Below are 20,284 nucleotides of genomic sequence, written 5' to 3'. Positions count from 1 at the left end.
CCTTATCATTTGTTGTAGAGCTGGTTTGGTGGTGCTGCATTTTCTTAGCTTTTGCTTGTCTGTAAAGCTTTTGATTTCTCCATCGAATCTGAATGAGTTCCTTGCTGGGTAGAGTAATCTTGATTGTACGTTCTTCCCTTTCATCACTTTAAGTATATCATGCCACTCCCTTCTGGCTTGTAGAGTTTCTGCTGAGAAATCAGCTGTTAACCTTATGGGAGTTCCCTTGTATGTCATTTGTTGTTTTTCCCTTGCTGCTTTCAATAATTTTTCTTTGTCTTTAATTTTTGCCAACTTGATTACTATGTGTCTCGGCGTGTTTCTCCTTGGGTTTATCCTGTATGGGACTCACTGTGCTTCCTGGACTTGGGTGGCTATTTCCTTTCCCATGTTAGGGATGTTTTCTACTATAATCTCTTCAAATATTTTCTCTGGTCCTTTCTCTCTCTCTCCTCCTTCTGGGACCCCTATAATGCTAATGTTGTTGCATTTAAAGTTGTCCCAGAGGTCTCTTAGGCTGTCTTCATTTATTTTCATTCTTTTTTCTTGATTCTGTTCTGCAGCAGTGAATTCCACCATTCTGTCTTCCAGGTCACTTATCCGTTCTTCTGCCTCAGTTATTCTGCTATTGATTCCTTCTAATGTAGTTTTCATTTCAGTTATTGTATTGTTCATCTCTGTTTGTTTGTTGTTTAATTATTCTAAGTCTTTGTTAAGCATTTCTTTCATCTTCTGGATCTTTGCCTCCATTCTTTTTCCGAGGTCCTGGATCATCTTCACTATCATTATTCTGAATTCTTTTTCTGTAAGGTTGCCTATCTCCACTTCATTTAGTTGTTTTTCTGGGGTTTTATCTTGTTCCTTCATCTGGTACATAGCCCTCTGCCTTTTCATCTTGTCTATCTTTCTGTGAATGTGGTTTTTGTTCCACAGGCTGCAGGATTGTAGTTCTTCTTGCTTCTGTTCTCTGCCCTCTGGTGGAAGAGGCTATCTAAGAGGCTTGTATAAGTTTCCTGATGGGAGGGACTGGTGGTGGGTAGAGCTGACTGTTACTCTGGTGGGCAGAGCTCAGTAAAACTTTAATCCACTTGACTGCTGATGGGTGGGGCTGGGTTCCCTCCCTGTTGGTTGTTTGGCCTGAGGCAACCCAACACTGGAGCCTACCTGGGCTCTTTGCTGGTGCTAATGACAGAATCTGGGAGGGCTCACACCAAGGAGTACTTCCCAGAACTTCTGCTGCCAGTGTCCTTGTCCCCACGGTGAGCCACAGCCACCGGCCGCCTCTGCAGGAGACCCTCCAACACTAGCAGGTAGGTCTGGTTCAGTCTCCCCTGAGGTCACTGCTCCTTCGCCTGGGTCCCGATGCACACACTACTTTCTGTGTGCCCTCCAAGAATGGAGTCTCTGTTTCCCCCAGTCCTGTTGAAGTCCTGCAATCAAATCCCACTAGGCTTCAAAGTCTGATTCTCTAGGAATTCCTCCTCCCGTTGCCAGACCCCCAGGTTGGGAAGCCTGACGTGGGGCTTAGAACCTTCACTCCAGTGGGTGGACTTCTGTGGTATAAGGGTTCTCCAGTCTGTGAGTCACCCACCCAGCAGTTACGGGATTTGATTTTACTGTGATTGCGCCCCTCTACCGTCTCATTGTGGCTTCTCCTTTGTATTTGGATGTGGGGTATCTTTTTTGGTGAGTTCCAGTGTCTTCCTGTCAATGTTGTCCAGCAGCTAGTTGTGATTCTGGTGTTCTCACAAGAGGGAGTGAGAGCATGTCCTACTCCGTCATCTTGGTTCCTCCCTTTCCTATTATTTTCATGTCTTCATTTCAAATGGTTTTGAGATGGAGGTAAAGGCTGCAATTTGTGCTTGACCCAACATCTTGAATGAAATTTCTATAGAGTTTTAACCAGCACTAAAGAATGTGTGAACATTTTTACCACCATTAAATGACATTCACTCAAGAGCAGAATTTTTGCATTCAAAGTCATTGTAAAGAGAAGATGTGGTACATATATATAATGGAATATTACTCAGCCATAAAAAGGAATGAAACTGGGTCATTTGTAGAGATGTGGATGGACCTAGAGTCTGTCATACAGAGTGAAGTAAGTCAGAAAGAGAAAAACAAATATCGTATATTAACACACATATGTGGGATCTAGAAAAATGGTACAGATGAACCTATTTCCAGGGTAGGAATAGAGACACAGATATAGAGAACAGACATGTGGACACAGAGGGGGAAAGGGAGGGTGGGACAAACTGGGAGATTAGGGTTGACATATATACACTATCATGTGTAAAATAGATAGCTAGTGGGAACCTGCTGTGTTGCACAGGGAGCTCAGCTCGGTGCTCTGTGATGACCTAGATGGGTGGGAAGGGGGGTGAGGGAGGTCCAAGAGGGAGGGAATATATGTATACATATAGCTGATTCACTTTGCTGTACAGCAGAAACTAACACAACATTGTAAAGCAATTATACTCCAATAAAAAAGTCCTTGTAAAGGTTAATACATTTGTTGTACAATTTACTATAAAACACTTTTGTTAAAAGGATGTTTTTAAGTTGGTTTTCAAAGATTTTTCTCTCAGTTTTGTAGTCAGTGCAGTCTCTCCTGCTGTTGTTGTCCCTTCCATGCTACATTTGCAAGAAAAGGGATATGGTTTTGAGAAAGGCATTCCAACCTTATTAGTAGCTGCCAGCAGTTTGGATGATGTCGTGGCTATCAGCGGATTCAATACATGCTTGAGCATAGTCTTCTCCTCAGGTAAACAAAAAAATACAACAGCTACCGTACAATTCATTGCTTTTTTGGTTCTTTAAACAAGGTTTGTGGCTTTGCCTCTGCATTTATTAATGAAGACTTTTCTATGTAACATCTTTTTATTCTTCATAGACAGCTCATTCTAGACCAGAGAAGGAATTTCAGTGGGTTAAGATACCACTACTTAACACAAATGATTTCCTTTTAATAACTAAATATTCCAATTAATTTGATAACCCATATTATTACCATTTATCTGCTCTTGTTGCTTTGGAATTTTGTCACAGTTTTCAATAGAAAAATTTAGGCAGCAGTATTATTAGTACTACTAATATATCGAATAGATATTTTGGAGATGTACCTTTCTGACCATCATTATAAATAACTGGTTGCTCTGTTACTAAGCCAACTTAAATATATAGAGTGTGGACAAGTGTGTGTCTTTTTGGTAGTGATGGGACAAGATCCTGCAACAATTCTAAATCCCAAGGTGATATTTGGTCTTGAATGTCACTTGGCAGAAATTGTGAAAGTAAACATTCCACATTTAATAATGCATTAATTATCTGCCAGTGTTCGAAGTTCAATATTCTGTATTATTAAAGCACCAAAACATTTTAAAGCTGAAAAGTTATATATATAGTTTCTCTTAAAATCATAAGATATAAATGAATAAGAAGGAAAAAAGGGAAAATATAGAAATAAAGTATGTAATAGTTATACCCCCAGGAATAATAATTGTGAATCTTTTGATGTAAATTCACCCAGACTTCTCCTTTTCTCCCCCATCCCCATCTATCTCTAGCTCTTTCTCTCCCTCCCAATATTCTTATAAAATTATTGAATAGTAACCATACTTTCTTATAACCTGAGTTGTTTTGCATTTACCTGTGTATTGCAAACATGGTCCTTTTCAGTAAATATTTCTATGACATTTGAAATGGTTGCATAGTATTCGATTGGCTGCATCATGGTTACTTAACATGTTGAAAATTGAAATTGACACCAGTATTTACTATTAAAATAATGCTTGGTTGAACAGCTAAATAGTTGTACCTAATCTTAATATTTTCTTAATCTTTTTTAATACGTTAAAAAAAATTTTTATTTTTTGCTGTGTTGGGTCATTTTTGTGTGCAAGCTTTTCTCTAGTTGTGGCGAGTGGGGGCTACTCTTCATTGCGGTGCGTGGGCTTCTCATTGAGGTGCCTCCTCTTGTTGCAGAGCATGGGCTCTAGGCACCTGCGCTTCAGTAGTTGTGGCTCAAAGGCTCAGTAGTTGTGGCACACGGGCTTAGTTGCTCTGCAGCATGTGGGATCTTCCTGGACCAGGGACTGGACGCGTGTCCCCTGCTTTGGCAGGCAGATTCTTAACCACTGCGCCACCAGGGAAGTCCCAATATTTTCTTAATCTTAAAAGAGAAATTATTGAGTTAAAAAGTATATAACATTCTAAGATTTTTGAAATATATTACCACAATATCTTGTCCTACCAGGGTGCACAAGCAAGTTTCTCTTCACCTTCTTCAAAATTAGGTATTTACTAGTCCTTTTTAGCTTAGCTAATTTGACAGGTGAAGAGTGAGGTCTCTTTAAATGAAGTACTTTGAATACTAGTGATGTTAAACAAATGTTCGTGTTTATTGGCCATTAGCATTTTGGAATGTTTAATAGATTGCTTTTCTTGAAATATTTTGCCTATATCCTATAGGTGTGTTCATCATTTGTTCTTTTGATTTGTTAAGATTCTGCACAAAATTAAGAATGATAACCACTTGTTTTATATGGTATGGTTTTTGTAATTTGACTTTTAACTTTATCTCTTTTCTGCCATTCAGAAGTCCTAAATTTTTTATTGTCAGATCTGGCCACCTTTTCCTTGACTGGTATCAGTCATTCTTTCAAAAAATATTTTTTGTGCTCCTCTTCCGTTGTACCAGCTACTGTATCAAACACTGAGGATCAACAGTGAACAGCAATATTAGTTTTTATTGAGTAATTGCTTTGTACTTGCTGTAACGTCTGTAGATGTTTTGACTCAATAGTCACAATAGTGCTATGCTCATTTTGCAGATAAGGAAACTAAGGAACAGAGGTTAAGTAATGTGCTCAAAGTCACAGATCTAATAAGTAGGGGAACCAAGATGCAAACCTAGCAGTCTGACCCCAGGCCCACACTTTTAACTACTATTCTATCCTGCCTCCCGACACAGCAGACAGAGAAGACCACGTGGCCAATGGTCTCAAGGGGTTTATATTAAACAAATAATTACAGATGTAATAAATATTACATAGCATAAGATGCTAGGGGAACATGCTACAGGAGACCAAACCTAATTTGAGGAGGACTGAAAAAGTGGAAACCAAGCAGGTACATGCTTAAAAATCCTCTTCCACCACATAACTATGTAAACTGTCTCTTAAAAGTTTAAGGACTTTTAAAGTTTTATTTTACACATTAGATCTTCAAAGCATCTATATTTTGGAATATAGTAGATATTGAGATCTAACCTTACCTTCCAGGTCAATTGGCCCTTTTACCATTATGTAATGTCCTTCTTTACGTCTTGTGACAGTATTTGACCTAAAGTCTATTTGTCTGATATAAGTATGACCACCCCTGCTCTCTTTGGGGTACCATTTGCATGGAATATCTTTTTCCGCCCTTAAAGTTTATAGCAATCTGTTTTAAAATGATAACAACTTCAATTGCATACAAAAGCTCTACTCCTCTACTCCTTTACCTCTCAGCCTCCTCACTTTATGTTATCATTGTCACAAATTACATTTTTTATATTATGTATCCATTAACATAGTTTTACAGTTATCTTTTGTGCTTTTTTTTTTTTTTTGCGGTACGCGGGCCTCTCACTGTTGTGGCCTCTCCCGTTGCGGAGCACAGGCTCCGGACGCGCAGGCTCAGCGGCCATGGCTCACGGGCCCAGCCGCTCCGCGGCATGTGGGATCCTCCCGTACCGGGGCACGAACCCGTGTCCCCTGCATCGGCAGGTGGACTCTCAACCATTGCACCACCAGGGAAGCCCTGTGCTTTTATCTTAAATTCCAAAATAGAATTAAAAGTGATTTCCTTATCACCATTAAGGTATTACAGGATTCTGAATTCATCTATTTACCTTTACTGGAGGTTTATATTTAATGCTTTTGTGTTGCTGTCTAACATCCTTTTATTTCCACTTTAAGGATTCCCTTTAACATTTCTTGTTAGGCAGGTCTAGTGGTGATGAACTCCATCAGCCTTTGTTTATCTGAGGAAGTCTTAATTTTGCCTTCACTTTGAAGGACAATTTTGTGGGATAGTATTCTTGGGTGGCATTTTTTTTTTCAAATTTTTGAATATATCATCCTACCTTCTTATAAGGTTCCTGCTGTGTAAGCCTCTGATAATTTTATGGGCGCTCTCTTATATATGATGTGTTGCTTTTCTCTTGCTATAATTTTTTAAATGAGCAGAAAGCCTTTTGGACTGTATATTGTTAAATGGGTGTCTCTGTAGGGGACCAAGGTTCTGGGGTTCCCATTCTACCTTCTTACTGTTGTCACCCTCCACTTCTATTATTTTTAATGGGAAAATAGTTCTAAAATATGTATATTTACATACCTTATTGAGTTGGATACAACAAACTACACGTATCCATGAGACATTATATTGAAAAATCAGTTGATCCTTGAATATTCCTAGGATTGACCCTGGGTTAAATCTTTTTTTTATGTTGTTGTTGTTGTTATTAAATTGTCCTTTTTATGTTTAAATCATTTGTTTATCATAATAGAATATCAGAGGAAAACATTACCAACCATGTGCTAGGTGCCAGAGGTTCTCCTTTGCCAGCCTCTGTGCGTTCTTCTACCTCACCTGGTCTTTTAGGTTGGGTGTGTAAGGGGAGCACATTGTGGCTTATTACTGCTTTGTTTTCTGGCCTATTTATTCAATGAACATTTCTGAGTTGTGTCTACGTATTAAATCATTGGAGAGTACATATTCAATTTATCAAGTAGATGTGTATATGTTTTCATGTGTTGGAACATTAAAGGTCCATTTTGGTATATTTGTTCTATGATACATACCTTTCTTTATGAATCACCTATATTTGATTTTCCGATGTGTTGGGTATGTGAAAATACTTCCCTATGAAATGTGTTCCTTCTTGTGCGCCCTTACAGGTGGTGTACTTAACGACCTCCTGTCTGCTTTGCGGGATGCACTTGTTGCTGTGCTGGTAGGAATTGTTTTGGGAATGTTTACTCGATATTTTCCAAGTAGAGATCAGGTAAGTAAAAAATAATCTATTGTTTGGAAGTACAGTATTTCTTTCAAAAGACATTTCTTTCAAAAATTTGAACTTTTAGAAGAGCCATGAAATAATAAATTTAATATTTAGTTCGCTTTCTCCAAAAGAGGCCTCCAGTGCCTACTCTGCTTAAAACTGAGCACAGCTGTGATTGATCCAGGTCAGTGGCCCTAACTGAAGTCCCTGCTTCCTGATTAGGCAAATAAGGAATATCAGAAAAATGTACTTAATTCAGAGTACCTTCTCCATTCCATCCCACTCCTTTCTTCATTAAATTGCCTGTTGACTCCTGACATTTTAAAAAAAGTCTTTTTCCCTCAAACTTTACGTTGAACATTTTTGGAGAAATATATTCCCATTTATCTCTGCATATTTTCTGACTTAAATTCACTCCCGCTCCCTTTGACCAAGGACACACTATCAAACTCAACCCCTTCCTGCCCTAAAGAATATCCCATTACTCTTAGATTTCTGTAACTTCCATCTTAATTTCCCTGCAGTTATTGTCTTAGCTAAAAAGATATTCAGACATTTATTTTTGAGAATTCTTTGGATATGTTATATGGAACTACAGGTTATATGGGTCTCTTTTCTTTCCTTCTTCTCTTACAGTTAAAGTATTATAACCATTTTACTGACATTAGTATCAGAGATATGGCAGAAGATGAAACTCAGTAATTGCAAATTTTGTCACTTGATACCAAGTTTGCTAAAATATGTGGTGAGAAAGTCAAAATTTTAGACATTATTTTATACAACATAAGACATGGTATCAAAGGGTCAATAATAAATGATAGATAATATGATAATTGTATTATATCTTTAACATAAATTAATTTCCAAATATCTATCAAATTCTAGGGAAAGCTTGCAGTGAAGAGAGCATTTCTTATTTTGAGTATGTGTGTTTCTGCTGTCTTAGGCAGCCATCGCATGGGTTTGCATGCAGCTGGAGGATTATGCACACTAGTGTTGAGTTTCATTGCAGGGACAAGTTGGTCCAAAGAAAAGGTGAATATTTTTAATACACCATTTTTTAAAAGATAAAATAACTGCATTTTTCTTACATCTATAATGGACATTTTAGGAAATTGCACTCTAGTTGGAAGATGTTCCATAAGTTTGTATCTTCAAGGCAGTGAATGAATCAGTCAAGGAAATAAAATATTTAGAAGAAGGACTACAACGCAATCAGAAGTTGAGTTATCACATCAGGCCTCTCTCTTTTTCCCAAGTTTAATGCAATAGGATTATATAACTTTTATTGATTTAATTATTTTATTTATTAAAATTTTAGTTATACAATTAATACATGCAAATATGCTCATAAAATATTAAAACAGTAAGAAGGGGACTTCCCTGGTGGTGCAGTGGTTAAGAATCCTTCTGCTAATGCAGGGGACATGGATTCGAGCCCTGGTCCGGGAAGATCCCACATGCTGCTGAGCAACAAAGCCCATGCGCCACAACTACTGAGCCTGCGCTCTAGAGCCTGCGAGCCACAGCTACTGAGCCTGCGTGCCACAACTACTAAAGCCCGCGCACCTAGAGCCTGTGCTCCACAACAGGAGAAGCCACCGCAATGAGAAGCCTGCTCACCGCAATGAAGAGTAGCACCCACTCACCTCAACTAAAAGAAAGCCTGCACGCAGCAAGGAAGACCCAATGCAGCCAAATATAAATGAATAAATAAATAAATTTATTTTTAAAATAATAATAATAAATAAATAAAACAGTAAGAAGGCCCACATATGGAATACAATGTAAAAGACTCCCCTTCCCCCACCATTGCCAAATATCAAATCCCCTTCCCAGATCATTTCCTCTAATCACTCCTCTATCTGTAGACAGATCACTTCCATGTTTTGTTATTACAAACAGTACTTCCATTAACAATCCTATTCATCTGTGGTTTTGCAAATGTATAAGTACTTCTGAAGGAATAGATTTCTAGAAGTGGAATGGCTGGATTTAGAAATTGTACATTTCTATTTTGATGGGTACTGCCAAATTATCCCTAAAAAGGATTTTATTTACACTGTTTACTACCAGCAGTGTAGGAGAGTCTCTAATACCTAAACCCATCAACAATCTTGGATATTATCAATTTTTTTTTAACAATGGGTAAGAAACTATATTACATTGTTATTCTTTATTTATATTTCTCTGATTAGTAGTGGAGTAAGCTTCTATCCATATATTCTTTTATAACTACTTACTCATATTCTTTGCCCATTTTTTAATTGGTTTATTAGCCTTTTTGTTCCTAATTTATAGAGTTTCTTTATATGTTAGGGCTACTAATTCTTTGTTGTCTACAGGTTGCGTGTAATTTTTGCTTATCTTCAACTTTTTTTTTGATGTCTTTTTTATGGCAGTAAAATTTCCTATAGTCAAATCTGTCAGTTTTTCCTTTTTGGTTTGGGTTCTGCATCTTGTTCAAGAAAAATTTTTTCATCCAAGATTATGAGATTATAAACATTATAACATCTTATATATTATCATCTAATACTTTGGTCATTTGTTTCGTTTTTCATTTAGTTCTTTAATCCCTCTGGAATCTATTTTTGTGAATGATGTGAGGTAAGGATGTACATGTGTGTGTTTATATATATGTATTCATAGACATACATATATATATATACATACATATAATATATATATGCATATGAATTGTATCGTCTATTTTTGCCAAAGTATTTATTGATTAATCCATTAATTATTCAATGACTTTTTAAGTGTCTCTTTTAACATGTGCTAAACTCCTATATATATATATGTATATATAAATTTACTTCTGGAATCTATTTAAACTTATCTATTTCTATGCCAATGCCACTCTATTTTTTTTTTTTTTGGCGGTACGCGGGCCTCTCACTGTTGTGGCCTCTCCCGTTGTGGAGCACAGGCTCCGGGCGCGCAGGCTCAGCGGCCATGGCTCACGGGCCCAGCCGCTCTGCGGCATGTGGGATCCTCCCGTACCGGGGCACGAACCCGCGTCCCCTGCATCGGCAGGCAGACTGTCAACCACTGCGCCACCAGGGAAGCCCAATACCACTCTATTTTAAATCACTGTAGTTTTATGTCTCAAAATCTATATAGAAGATTCCCTCTTATTATACCTATTTTTAAATTATTTCTTGGCTGTTCCTGCCCATATTCTTTCTTAGATAAATTTTAGAATCAGCTTGAGAACTTCCCTATCCAAAAATCATATGGGCATTTTGTTTAGCATTCTGATAAATTCATAATTATAAGAGAAATTAAATCACTAATAATAAATTACAAATAAATGAAAACTACTGGTTTGTTTACATGATAAAGGAAATCAAAAGGTAAAGAATAAATAGATTTTAAAGATTAAAAGTAACAACTAGGATAATGTGCTACAAAGAAGAAAGAGTAATATTGGTTTTCTTTTGTTACTTCCTTTTTTAAACTTACTTTTATAAACGGCAACCAGAAAACCTAGTCATAAGGGGAGTAGTTATGAAGATAGTTTATGCCTCAAACAAAGGATATTAAAGTTTTATGTATCTCCACCTGTAAAAAAAAAGATAAACCCAAACTGAGACTAAAATCCCTTCATCCAAATTCCTGGAAAAGAGCCAGAGTACTGTTATGTCACTAGGGGCATTTCCTATAACCATGTAATTGTGGAAGCAGCACTGGGGGGATTCATTCCCAGAAAGGGAAGCCAGGCAGGCAGTCAAGTTAGAATCTATTAAATGTTTTGGTTTGGTTTTAAGGAGAAAGTAACTTTGATGTTTTCAATATGGCTCCTTTGGAAGCAGGCCTAACAGATTACCAGAATTTTTTTCCTAGTTGTTTAGGACCTATCAGGATTCACTTTCATGGGATTTGGTCCCAGGATAATTTTTAGTGGAGATCTTCCCAGCTCATTTTTGAGAGCTGAAATGTCTGAATGATCTTGAGTATGTTCTCATCAGGCATGATGTAGTTCTATCTCTGTTCAGTTGCCTTACAAACAAAAGGTAGAACTCTTACTGTACCATCAGAGCATGTGTGGAACTTCAAAGACCTTACTTGTTCCATGACAGAATTACCAAATAATATTTTTATTTTATTGCTTTGTAGATTTCTTTTAATCAAATTCTACCTAGGTGTTTGTATAAAAGAATTAACCTACTCATTTAATTTTTATTGTTTTAACATTTCTTCTACAAATAAAATATCTTAAGTTTATTAAATGTTAAGAGAGACTTTAAACCTCTGAAATGCAAATACTTATATGTGTCACAATAACTGAAAATTTATTACCCTTTTCTACAGATTAGAGTCCAAAAAATTATTGGAACTGCATGGAATATTTTTCAACCTCTTCTTTTCGGTTTGGTTGGAGCGGAAGTATCTGTCACATCTCTTAAATCAAATGCTATTGGTAAGAATGATTAGAGGCACAAAAATATAAGATTTGAAAATATTTAAGAAAACTGAATAATTTTTATTTTTATTTACAACATGTCTTTGAATGCTACAAGGACCTTCTTCAGAAGTACATGTGTAACATACATTTGTTCTTCCTTTATCCTGTACGCTCTTTGTAACCAAAGACAACCCTGAATATCTTCCCTGAGTGATCTGAGGAAATGGAGATTAGAAATTTTTCTGAGGGGGAATATTGGATACCATTAGCATCTTTTGAATACTTTCATTTATAGTAAAAGTTCAATGTCTGTTAGCTCAGAATTAAATAAATGTAATTTATCTTATTTTTCATCATACCTCCACCATCATATTATCCCTTGCACTTTACATAGAAGCCTCAATCATATTTGTATTATTATGATTATTGTTTTTACTTAAAAAAATAAAGATATACAGAGACACTAGCCCTAAAATGCTTTCAGCCCATTTACAAATCATATCTCTAGGCATAAAGAACCACTACTTCCCAAATATTGTGTTATTTATGTTTGTTTTTATCTGTTGTAGGCATTTGTGTTGTTACACTGAGTTTGGCATTATTGGTTCGAATTTCTTTTACATTTGTATTGATGTCTTTTGCTGGTTTTAATTTTAAGGAGAAAATATTTATTGCTTTATCGTGGATGCCCAAAGCTACAGTCCAAGTAAGAACATATTAAGTCATTCTAATTATTTTAATGTTGATTTTTTTAAAAATTCTAAATGAAAAAAACATCCAGTCACAAAATATGGGCCATTAATCTTACTTTTAAAATGTTTGATTGATCGTAACTACTCATTAAAATTAATGTACTCTTTAAGAAACTCACTTTTAAAAGCAATTTTCCTGAAATTGAAAACTGTGCTTTTAATGACAAATACTTCCTAAACTTACAAAAATATTTTTCTATTTTCCCAAGATATAAAATAAGAGTATGTCTGAATGCACTGAAAAGGGCACATCATTACTTCTGGGCGTTCCTGCCAAATACACATAATGTCAATCTTATCATGAGAAAACATTAGACAAAAGCAAAGTGAGAGACAGTATGCAAAATTGACCAGTACTCTTCAAAAGTGTCAAGGTCACGTAAGACAAAGACAGACTAAGGATATGTCTCCCATAAAAGGAGACCAAGGAAACACTTACTAAATGCAGTGGATTTAGTTCAGGCATTGGCTCCTGGTCCAAAAAACAGGACATTAGTTGGACAGTTGTTGAAATTTGCATGAGGTCTCTAGATTAGTGTATGTGTGTGTGTATATATATAATATATATTATATCAGTGTTAATTTTCTGATTTTTGATTATTGTACTGTGGTCATACAAGAGTTAACATTTGGGAAATCTGGATGAAGGGTATATAGAAAGTCTTTGTATTACTTTTACAACTTATTTGTGAGTCCAAAATCACATAAGAAGCCCCTGAAAGTGAATGAACTTGGGGGTGGGGGGTAGGGAGCAGCAACTCTGTGCATGGGAAGGAGCTGGTTGTGGGGCTGTAGGATGCTCTGAGGAGTGCTTTTCCTTTAGGTATCAGAGTGTGAGGTGTCAGATTTGCATTATATTTGAATCATTGTTTAAATCTTAAAAAAAAAACACCTTTTTTTGATTATTAAAAAAAGAGTATATCTGAAAATTGGAATTTTTACATTTTGCTGAATATTGTAGAGCTAAGTGTTACGATTTTAAACTAGAGATGTTGATTCTTTTTAAAATATATCTTTCCTATGCCTGCCACCCACTCTACCATACATGAATGCACATATATTATTTTTAATTATATATTTAATTTGTATGACTATTTGATTGATGACTGAATCTCCCCGCTAGATTATATAGGAAGGATAGGAACAGTGCTTGTTTTTTCTGTTATTCTTTTTCCCTAGCACTTAACACAGTGCCTAACATGCCGGAGGTACACAATAAATAAGCATTCCATGCCTACAAGAATGAATGATGAATGAATGAAAGAGAGAGAAAAGCCAGACCTTGTAGTTTTGCTCTCTGATTCAGTGATAAGGTATTGCTACTTATTGTCAGACTGTTTAACCTGGCAATACAATGTCTTGATTTCCTGAGATTTTCTCCATTGTTATTCCAAAACAGAAGCTTGTGAGTTTCCATGCAACAAAACTCTCTATATGTCATGGTTAGAAAAGCAGGTCCTTGGGACCAGGCTGCCTATTTTGAATACCATGTTACTTGCCTATAACCTTAGGCAAGTTACTTTGTAACGTCTCAGTGCCCAGTGTATAGATTCCAAACCTCTTGTCAGTTTTACTGTATCACACTGCCACCCAGTAGTAAGAACAAGAAGACAGACAACAAAATCCTAAAGAACCATAAGAAACCTTAGCATTTTGTGTTGTCTCATTGTAGCCAGGAACCTAGTGGTACATGGTAAAGGCAAATATGCAAAGCTCTGGTTTAGGTGAAACTCCTAAGGTTCTGAAAATAATGTGAGCACTCAAAAAATGTATTTAAACAGGGGAAAGCTGAGATGACAAGAAAACAAAAACAGCCCCCAAATGTCTGCACACTGGTTTGTCACTTTTTCACTGTCCTTCCAGATATATTTGCTAGGAAGAACATAGGATTGATGAGTAATTTATGAAAATTCTTCAACACTTTGTCTTGTCTCTTTTCTAGTAGTCTAGTGCTAGGTGTTATTTGTTTTAACAGGGCTATTTACTTTTATTGTATGTTAACTCCATTTAACATTTTTCTTTATGCCTCATCTTTTTCTCCTCTAAATGTAGGCTGTTTTAGGTCCTCTGGCTCTAGAAAGAGCAAGAATCAGTGCACCCCATTTGGAACCATATTCGAAGGATGTGATGACAATAGCTTTTCTAGCCATCTTGATCACAGCTCCAAATGGAGCTCTAATTATTGGCATTCTGGGACCTAAAGTACTTACTCGCCATGATCCAAACAAAATGAAAGTGGAATTAGCAGGATTAGAACTTCATTAAAAAGTTGATTTGCCATCACCTGCCTGCTTCTCTTAATGAATTCTCTTACATGAGAGAAAAATTAAAAAGTACAAATATGTGGAGACTACACAGAACCAAGGAGTTAACAAATATATGATTTCACTACAGATGTTTCCTATGACTTTTTATTCCAAAGTTAATTTAACAAAAATAATATAAAATAGAATGCCTTGTTAGTATTTATGTGTTTCAAGAACAAAGTAAATTTATAAATACCCTAGGAAAGTTGAAAGAACTCTATCAGGTTGGATTTACTGTCATAATACAAACTAAGCATAATAAAAAATTAAATGAACCTAATGACAGAAAGATAAGATAGTATAAGTCTCTAAATAGGAGTAGAACTCTCCATCAGGTTAGTAATTCAGTTAAAAGGATTACCAGAAAAAAGAAAAAAAATGACAAGAATAAAACACACCAAATTTAAGTGGGTCAACTGAATGCATTTTAAATTCTGGTTTTACTACAGTTTATACAGTGCTTTTCACCTGCATCCCATCACTTCACTACATAATTTGTGGGGCCCAGTGGAAGATAAAAATGTGGGGCCCCTTGTTTCAAAAACAGGGAAAAAGTGCAGTTAAAAGAGTTAAAGTGTTTCCCTTTAGACTATTTTATTATGCACACAATATCATAAGAACAATAGTGACACATGAGTAACAACATACACTTACAAATTGTAAAAATAAACTTTTGGTGTCATAATGTATATAATACAACAAATAATAGCTTATTAACATGATAGCTTGGTGACAAGATTTTCCTGGCTGCTTCTGTGCAAATTTGTGTATTAGGTTCATCAAAATTTATACTTTTAGCCACTCATTTTCTATCGATATGATGGAAAGTGACATCAGTTGCTCTTGACAAAGGCGCAATCACAAAACATTTCTGATAATTTTTCATTTTGAGAAGGAACTTTCTGCTGATACAACCATTATTGGAGCTGTGAAGAGTATTCTACAAGCTGTGATCACATCGGGATACATTTCTGATAAATTATTTTGAAATACAAATTCTAGTACATCTAGAGCTGATGATTCTCGCAGAATGCTTTTTTCTAAAAAGATTTAACTCTTCATACAGATCAGTTTCATGTAAGCCTGAATTTAGTTTTAAATGTAAATGTATACACTGATACATTGGAAATGTATCAGTGTATACAATGATATTTTAATGTTTACTGTCTGACATTTCCTGTAACTTGTGGAGCTTATACCAGAAACCAAAAGTGGCTTCATGACTTGTATATAGTTCAATCCCCTATTTATGCATTCTTTTGCTATACCTTGAATTACAAGGGAAATTTATTTTAAAATTGTCTTCCTCTTTAATCATTGGTTCATCAAAGCTTGATATGGATATAGTGTTTTTTACCATCAAATGTGACAACGTTTACGTTTAATTTCTATTTATAAGCCTTTGGATATTCGTAGCATTACAATAGCTTTCAAAACCAGAGATTCTAAGTTCACTGACGAGTTCTAATAACTCCTGGCATGCTGTATTGCAATGTCCATGTGTTTACTTCAATTCTGTAATAATTTACTGACAAAGTTTACTGCCTGAGCCCCTGCAGTTCCTACCCTGGCCCTCAGGCCAGAGAGTTAATGTTTATGTAGGTCCCCCCAGGACAGGCTCCAGGGATAGAGTTCCTCATCTCTCCTAGTGTCTCTCACTAATGCCACCATCACCACCAGCAACCCAGGCCTAGGTCCCAGCCCCGGCCACCCCCTATCCAGGACCCCACAGTGCCCCAGGCCACCCCTGGCATATGTGTATGTGTGTAGCCCAGCAACCAAGCTAACTGCTTGGAGCACTGCCCACTGTGCCTGTGTGCACTGCAACCTGGCACATCCCATGTGCATACTGTGTTGTCCTGTCAGACGTCAATTACAAAGCACAAGTTCAAAGAAAAAATTACTGACTTTCAAGATGGCGACAGCAAAGCACTAAACGAAGTCCTTCTGAGAGTGGGACTCTGTGAGACTTGAGAGGTTGCACACCTGTGAAGTCAGCCATGATGACCATCCTGGCTAATATTTACTGAACTCCCCACATGCCAGACCTGGTGTAGGAATCCATGTAATCCTCACAACGATCCGATGAGGTCCTGCTATCATCCCCATTTTACAGATGGGGAAACTGAGCGTCCTGAAGGTAAAGTGACTTACCCAGGGTCACACAGCTAGCAAGTGGCAGTGTCTGCACACCCAGTCTGGCTCCAGAGCCAGTGCTCCTAACAGCTCAGCTGTACTTCTACTTCATTCTACAGCAGGAGGTTTATCAACCACCTCTACTCTCAGAGTTCTCAGTGTCTCACCCACCACAGCCCATCCCTGCAGGCAGGCAGAGCTAGATGCCCAGCCCAGGTTTCTTGCCTCCCAGAGTGAACAGAGGAAAGAGTTCAGGCCAGAACTCCAACCTGCTCAGTCATAGATTCCAGTAATCGTACCTAAGGGGCCTGCAGTGAGGATGCCCAAGAAAGATTTATTTAACTGTAGCCATGACCTATTAGGAAGTCCTGAAATCAATTTGGTGGGCTGTGCCCAACAGTTTTAAAATATGAAATAGAAAAGAAGACAAAGTGTCAGAGTGTACCCCTGAAGTAGCGTGACTATTGTTTTGCATGGGTTCGGTTTTAACTCTATTTGTGTGTGCTGGGTAACACATCAATTCTATTTCTTTCTATGCCTCCTTGAACACAAGTCCAGCTCAGATAATTACGTTTCAGCCCTGCTGGCCAGGGGGCATACCCAGTACAGTTGTCACTCCTGCAGTCTGAGGGCACCGTGGTCTTGTTGTGAGCCCCATCACCCCCAGTGATTTGGTTTCCCTGGGGTACTTCATGCAGAGGCTGGGCCCGGACCTGTGGAGTCACCCCACCTGGAGGGCCTCAGTGACTGGATCTGGAGGGAGTCAGATTTCTGGGCCAAGACTTGGGTTGAGGAGGGTGGGGCACCTAGAAGGAGGCTCCACTGAGTTCCTGCATCTGGACCTCTCTGCATCTGGACTACCCCAATAGCATCATCCCCCACCCCAGCCCTGCATCCCACCTAGGGCAGTGGCATGGGGTCCTGCACTGCCAGCGCCCTGGAGGGGCGTGAGAAACCTAAACCCAAGCCAGACCCCATGGTGCCTGGTGAATGGAGTCACTTCAGCAAAGAGGCTCGTCGGTGGGGATGAGCATGAGACACACTCAGCAACTGTCAGGTGGTCGATCAAGGTCTTATTGTCACCATGAGTCCCAGAACGGATCCTGGCAGAGCGGTTGTCAGGGACAACAGGCACATCCATGTCCAGAGCCCCTGCAGATTGCAGGCCCTCTGCAGGGTGCCTTATAAGGCACAGCTCCTTGGTTCTGGCAGTGACCCCACCAGGTGTTGACATTCCCATTTTACAGAGCAGATAACTGAGGCTCAAGGAGGAAAGCCTTGCTCAGAATCCCACAGCTGCTAAGTGGAGATAACATACGTCAGGGTGCGTTTGGGCATTCAGACTTGAAGTGTTAGACCCGGGCTAGTCCAGCTCCCTTGCAGCAAGTGGGGAAACAGAAATGAAAGGATGGGCTCCAGGCCCCGCAGGGTTTTGGAAGCAGAGCTGAGGCTAGAATCAACCTTCCCCACCATCCATGGCTAAAGTTTCCACCTGCACCCGAGGAGGCCCGCCCTGCCTCTCTTAGGACCTGCCATCGCCTGCTTCTCTTGCTTTGGCGAAAAAGTCAGGGCCTCAGATTCTGGGACCTGCATATAGTTCAGGGGCCACCACCAATGTGCTGTGCATCCTCCTGGGAGAAATCCACATGTTTTCCTGCCCATAGAATGAAGGGGCTGAGCTTGGTGTGTTACACAGCCAGCGAGGCATGCATGTTAGGGCTGTCAGATAAAATATGAGTGTCCAGTTAAAATTTTCTGAACGATTTTTCAGTATGTCCTCAATATTGCATGGGACATACTTATACTAAGAGTCATTGTTTATCTGAATCCAAATTTAACTAGTGTCCTGTATTTTTATTTGCTAAATCTGGCCGTCCTCTTCGTGGTCTAATTTGGATAATCTGGGTGTTCTTATTCAACAAGATTCAGGGAGTGTGACTTTGAGCTGTAGGTAAATGTGGGACAGGGTAACTAGGGAGGGAGGGACTGAGTTGTTTGGAAAGAGGCAGATGACCTTCCTCCTGCAAAGCAGCTACCAGTCCTGTAGGCCAATGCGGTTAAAGCAAAGAGCTGAACTTCCATAGGATACAGTTGTGATGGAAACCAAATCTGGCCCCCTTGCCAACAGCATCTCATCTCGGGCCAATTACTGGGCTCCTGTCTTTCCATAAGTAGGTAAGTGGCTCAAGCAGAGCTGCCTTGCGAGGGCACTGGGTGCATTAAGTGAAATGTGTACAAAGCACCAGGTACAGAGCAGGCTTTCAACAGCCCTAGAGCAGCGGCTATCACCCCGGCTGAATGCTGCCATAAACAGGCTCGGAGACACTCCATCGTCATCTGCTGAGCAGAGAGACGCTGGGCTCCTCCACAAGGACGCCGGCCAGACTGCACACAGACCTCCACAGGATCACAAGCTGGCTTCCTCCTCTAGAAATGGTGTCCACTGGGGCTTGCCCTCTGCCCTCCCATTTCTTCTCTAACTCCTTTTTCCTCACTAACCCAAACCAACTTTGCTCTGGGTGGTCCTGTTTTCACCTAAAATACATTTCCCAGCCTCCCTTGCAGCTGTCTTGGCCAAATGCCGCCATCTTGGTCCCTGAGATACACGTGGAAGTTGCTTTCTGAAAACTCTTCTAGAAAGTGGGGCTTTCTGGAAGCTCTTTGTAAAAGGAGGCTGACCAGCTGGAGCCTCCCTTTTGCCCTTCCCTTTGCCCCCAGCATGCCTGGAGTGCAGAAGCAATGCTGGAGGTTGGAGAGCTACCCTGGGGGCAATGGATATACACACAAGAGCCAGTGCTGGAGGGAACTGAGTAGAAAGAGGTGCGTGGGCCCCTCTGGGCAGCTGCTGTCCCTGTCCCTGCTGCTCACTGCTGGACCTTTTGTTATGTGGTGAAGCCACTGTGGTCGGGTCTTTGCTTCAGGCAGGCAGACCTAGTCCCTGATGTCTACACCCATGTGTGTACAGGACCCACCATGACCCCTGCCCCCATTTTGTAGCTGTATATCAATTAATAGCCTATAAGGCCCTACAACAGCCCCATAACAGACACTGCTGGTGCCCTACTCACATCCCTTGTCCTTGCCACCCCTGGGGGCACGCTGGCCAGCCTTCCAACTGCAGCGTACATTTCCCTGCTCAAGGCTCTTCTGGCCTCCTGCCCCCCCCCTTGTCACCTGCACAGCAGGCTGGAAGGAAAAGGAATTGACCCTTCCTGGAAGCCATCCTCCAGCACTGATGGAAGGGAGTTGGTGGATAAATACCCCACCTTCCAGGCCACTGGGTGGGATGCTCTCAGGTATGGGTCCTACCCTGGCTCCCAGAATTTCCCTGGGGGTTCAGCCACAGTTTCTTGCTGATACAGTGCACCCTCTCATGTCTGTCCTCCCCTGCCTGTTTCAGTTCCCCACTCCCCTACTTGGATCACCTCCCAAACTACCTGCTTCGTGCAGGTCCTGATCTCAAGGTCAGCTTCCAGGGGACCTAAATTCATACAAGATAATTGTGTTACTCCATCTTCATCCCATCCCTCGAGGCTGATGGGCAGCAGTACTGTCTTTATAATTCAGTAGAGGAAACCAAAGTGTCCAAGAGACTGAGCAGGAGAGGGGCTGCTCAAAGTACGCCAGAGAC

At 39.4% G+C, this 20,284-nt stretch overlaps 1 protein-coding gene across 1 annotated transcript in view; it reads left to right on the top strand.

The window, feature by feature from the left end:
• The window catches only part of SLC9B1 (solute carrier family 9 member B1), a 47,336-nt gene extending 32,833 nt beyond the window's left edge, over positions 1 to 14,503 (top strand). The window contains exons 6-11 of the mRNA XM_029235474.1: positions 2,592 to 2,767; positions 6,945 to 7,051; positions 7,934 to 8,083; positions 11,366 to 11,474; positions 12,029 to 12,165; positions 14,264 to 14,503. Coding sequence (XP_029091307.1) covers positions 2,592 to 2,767; positions 6,945 to 7,051; positions 7,934 to 8,083; positions 11,366 to 11,474; positions 12,029 to 12,165; positions 14,264 to 14,476 — 892 coding nt within the window. The 3' untranslated portion in view covers positions 14,477 to 14,503. The remainder of the gene's footprint in view (positions 1 to 2,591; positions 2,768 to 6,944; positions 7,052 to 7,933; positions 8,084 to 11,365; positions 11,475 to 12,028; positions 12,166 to 14,263) is intronic.
• Positions 14,504 to 20,284: the final 5,781 nt, after the last annotated feature.

The sequence above is a fragment of the Monodon monoceros genome, unplaced genomic scaffold (assembly GCF_005190385.1).
Source record: "Monodon monoceros isolate NGI ecotype Baffin Bay Population unplaced genomic scaffold, NGI_Narwhal_1 Super_Scaffold_20, whole genome shotgun sequence".
Taxonomy (NCBI): domain Eukaryota; kingdom Metazoa; phylum Chordata; class Mammalia; order Artiodactyla; family Monodontidae; genus Monodon; species Monodon monoceros.
This window is presented reverse-complemented; position numbering and strand designations above follow the sequence as displayed.